A 2,834-nucleotide genomic window follows, 5' to 3' on the forward strand; every position below is an offset into this window, starting at 1 on the left:
ACTGAGAAAGCCAAGGTTCTCCAGCTTCTGCTTTGTCACCTCTAGAATAAAGAAGTAGACTAGATTACCTTTGGCATCTGTTCCAATTTTATTACTCCTCAAGAAGTGAAGAAAGATTGACAACTAGAAGTCCATGAGCTGAGGAGTGTACTTTCTAAAAGAAATAAGATTAATTTTGATAACAGATTTATTGGGTCAGAGACAGAAGCAAAGATTAAAGTGCTATATGGAATTAACAATAACGGCACAAATGCAAAGTGTTAGGACTGTTCATTCTTAATGTCACAATGTGAACATACGATGCAAAAATTAATCTATTTAGAAATTTCTCATTTTTTTAATGTTTGCAGGGCTGTCATAATCAGTTATCATATTATGTTAGGCTTATTTTTTATGAACTTATTATGTTCAAGGAGAACTGAAAGTGTTAAGGGGAGGATTTTATTTAAAATAACCATGAATCTCTTGATTTCATGTTGATTTGTAAAAATTAAAATTACAATTGAGAACTTAAAAATGAATTCAATAGTCATATTATATTTACTTAAAATTTAAAAATGGTTATCACATTTTAGAAGTTTATACATTTAGCATATCTTGCATAAAAAATACATAGAGAAATTCTGAAAGAGATACTTTGCTTCATCTTCCAGTTTTGGTGATGGATAGTGAACCAAGCTTCTTATATCCTCACTGTCTTTATATTTTGTTTTCAGGGCTGATTCAGATTTTGACAAACAGAAACCATGTTACTATTGGAGAGAAACAAAAGTGGGGCCACATTCACTCTCTTGGGCTTCTCAGATTACCCAGATCTGCAAATCCCCCTCTACTTGATTTTTCTGGCCATCTACAGGGTCACTGTTGTAGGAAATATTGGGATGATTGCAATAATCAAAATTAACCCCAAACTGCACACCCCCATGTACTTTTTCCTCAGCCACCTCTCATTTGTGGATTTTTGCTATTCTTCCATCATTGCTCCCAAGACCCTGGTGAACCTAGTTGTAGAAGACAGAACCATTTCATTCATAGGATGTTTAGCACAATTATTTTTCTTTTGTATCTTTGTCATAACTGAATCCTTTTTATTAGCTGTGATGGCCTATCATCACTTTGTGGCCATTTGCAACCCTCTGCTCTACACAGTTGCCACGTCCCAGAAACTCTGTGTCATGCCAGTTGTTGGATCATATGCATGGGGAGTAACACGTTGCCTGATACTCACGTGTTCTGCTATAAAATTATCATTTCAGGGTTTCAACACAATCAATCACTTCTTCTGTGAGTTCTCCTCATTGCTGTCCATCTCTTGCTCTGACACTTATCTCAACCAGTTGCTGCTTTTCGTTTTTGCCACCTTTAATGATGTCAGCACATTACTCATCATTTTCATGTCTTACCTATTTATCATTGTCATCATCCTCAAGATGCACTCAGCCAGTGGGAGCTGCAAAGCGTTTTCCAACTGTGCCTCCCACCTGACCACCATCACCATCTTCCACAGCACCATCCTCTTACTCTATTGTGTGCCCAATTCCCAAAATTCCAGGCACACAGTCAAAATGGCCTCCGTGTTTTACACAGTGGTGATCCCCATGTTGATGCCTCTGATCTACAGTCTGAGAAATAAGGATGTCAAGGATACAGTCAGCAAAATAATGGACACTAAAATCTTTTCTTATTGACCATATTATTTTAGTGGAGTTTGTCCCTGGCACATAAATGAACTCTGTCCATAAAGGTTGATTTTAAAGATGCAATTAAAATTAATGAAGAGTCAATGCTGTGCAATGGAAAAGACATGGATTTTGGTTCAAAGAGACTAAACTTCACTATTTCTCTCACTGGAAAAAAGTCAACTCTCTAATTTTTCATCTGAAAAATTGAGATAACATAAACTAGCTTCTAATCACATTGTTCAAATTGAAAGACTATATAGATAACATATGTAATAACTTATGTAACCTCAATAAACATTAATTTTATCCTCTTTCTTATCGCATGCTTGGAGTAGACTAGGCTCTCAATGAACACATGAATTTCTCCTAAAAAGTATAAATAAGACATAGTATACATGCTTCAGGGAATGCAAATTCCAGTGTTGATGGTAGGGTTGTGAAAAAACTGACTATTGTATAACATAGAAAAAAATTAGTATCGTAGAGGGTTTGAGAAAAAAAAACATGTCCAAATCCATTTGGGCACTTCAGAGAAGTCCTTCATAAAATAGGTATTGTTTGAACTTGTCCTTGGATAACCGTATGGACAGAATTTTAGGGACACATTTCAAAAAGGAGTTGTATGCAGGAGACAAAAGCATGACAAAATCATGGAGGTCACAATGTAATACTGAGTCAATGATCCAACAATTTCTTATTGAGCTAATACTCTATAACGTGTGTGTGTGTCTTGTGTACACAGGCTACTTGACATGAATGGAAAGTTGATAAGACATGGTCTATCTTCTGAATGCATTTCAAAGCAACTCCAGAGTGGCAGTATGAAAAGCAGACTCCAACAGAAGCTGAGAAATAGTAGACTGGATCTCAGAAAATCTTATATGCAAAGAGTAAGCATGATGTGTGCCTACTCAACCTGTACTTCATGCTATCATTCTGCCTATAAAGACATCAAAAGTATGATAAATTCTTTATGATTTTTTTTCTGAACATGAGCATAATCTCTGAGTCCTTCTCAACACAACTCCCACCTAAAAAAATTGTCTGGAGTTGTATTAAGTGTTGAAAACTAATTACCTATATAAGTTTATTCAAAATAAAATAAAAACTAGACAGTCATTAGCATCAAGACCTATTTAATCTGGCAAATTA

At 35.4% G+C, this 2,834-nt stretch overlaps 1 protein-coding gene across 1 annotated transcript; it reads left to right on the forward strand.

The window, feature by feature from the left end:
- The first annotated feature begins 746 nt into the window (after window positions 1-746).
- Window positions 747-1,688, forward strand: LOC138919717 (olfactory receptor 5D18-like). Its single transcript, XM_070245898.1, has one exon. The coding sequence runs from the start codon at window positions 747-749 to the stop codon at window positions 1,686-1,688; it is 942 nt and encodes a 313-aa protein (XP_070101999.1).
- The last annotated feature ends 1,146 nt before the right edge of the window (window positions 1,689-2,834 follow it).

The sequence above is a fragment of the Equus caballus genome, chromosome 21 (genome assembly GCF_041296265.1).
Source record: "Equus caballus isolate H_3958 breed thoroughbred chromosome 21, TB-T2T, whole genome shotgun sequence".
Taxonomy (NCBI): Eukaryota; Metazoa; Chordata; class Mammalia; order Perissodactyla; family Equidae; genus Equus; species Equus caballus.

What these genes read in the sequence shown, in the direction of transcription:
- LOC138919717 (XM_070245898.1), top strand. Translation starts at nt 747, where the DNA reads ATGTTACTATTGGAGAGAAACAAAAGTGGGGCCACATTCACTCTCTTG.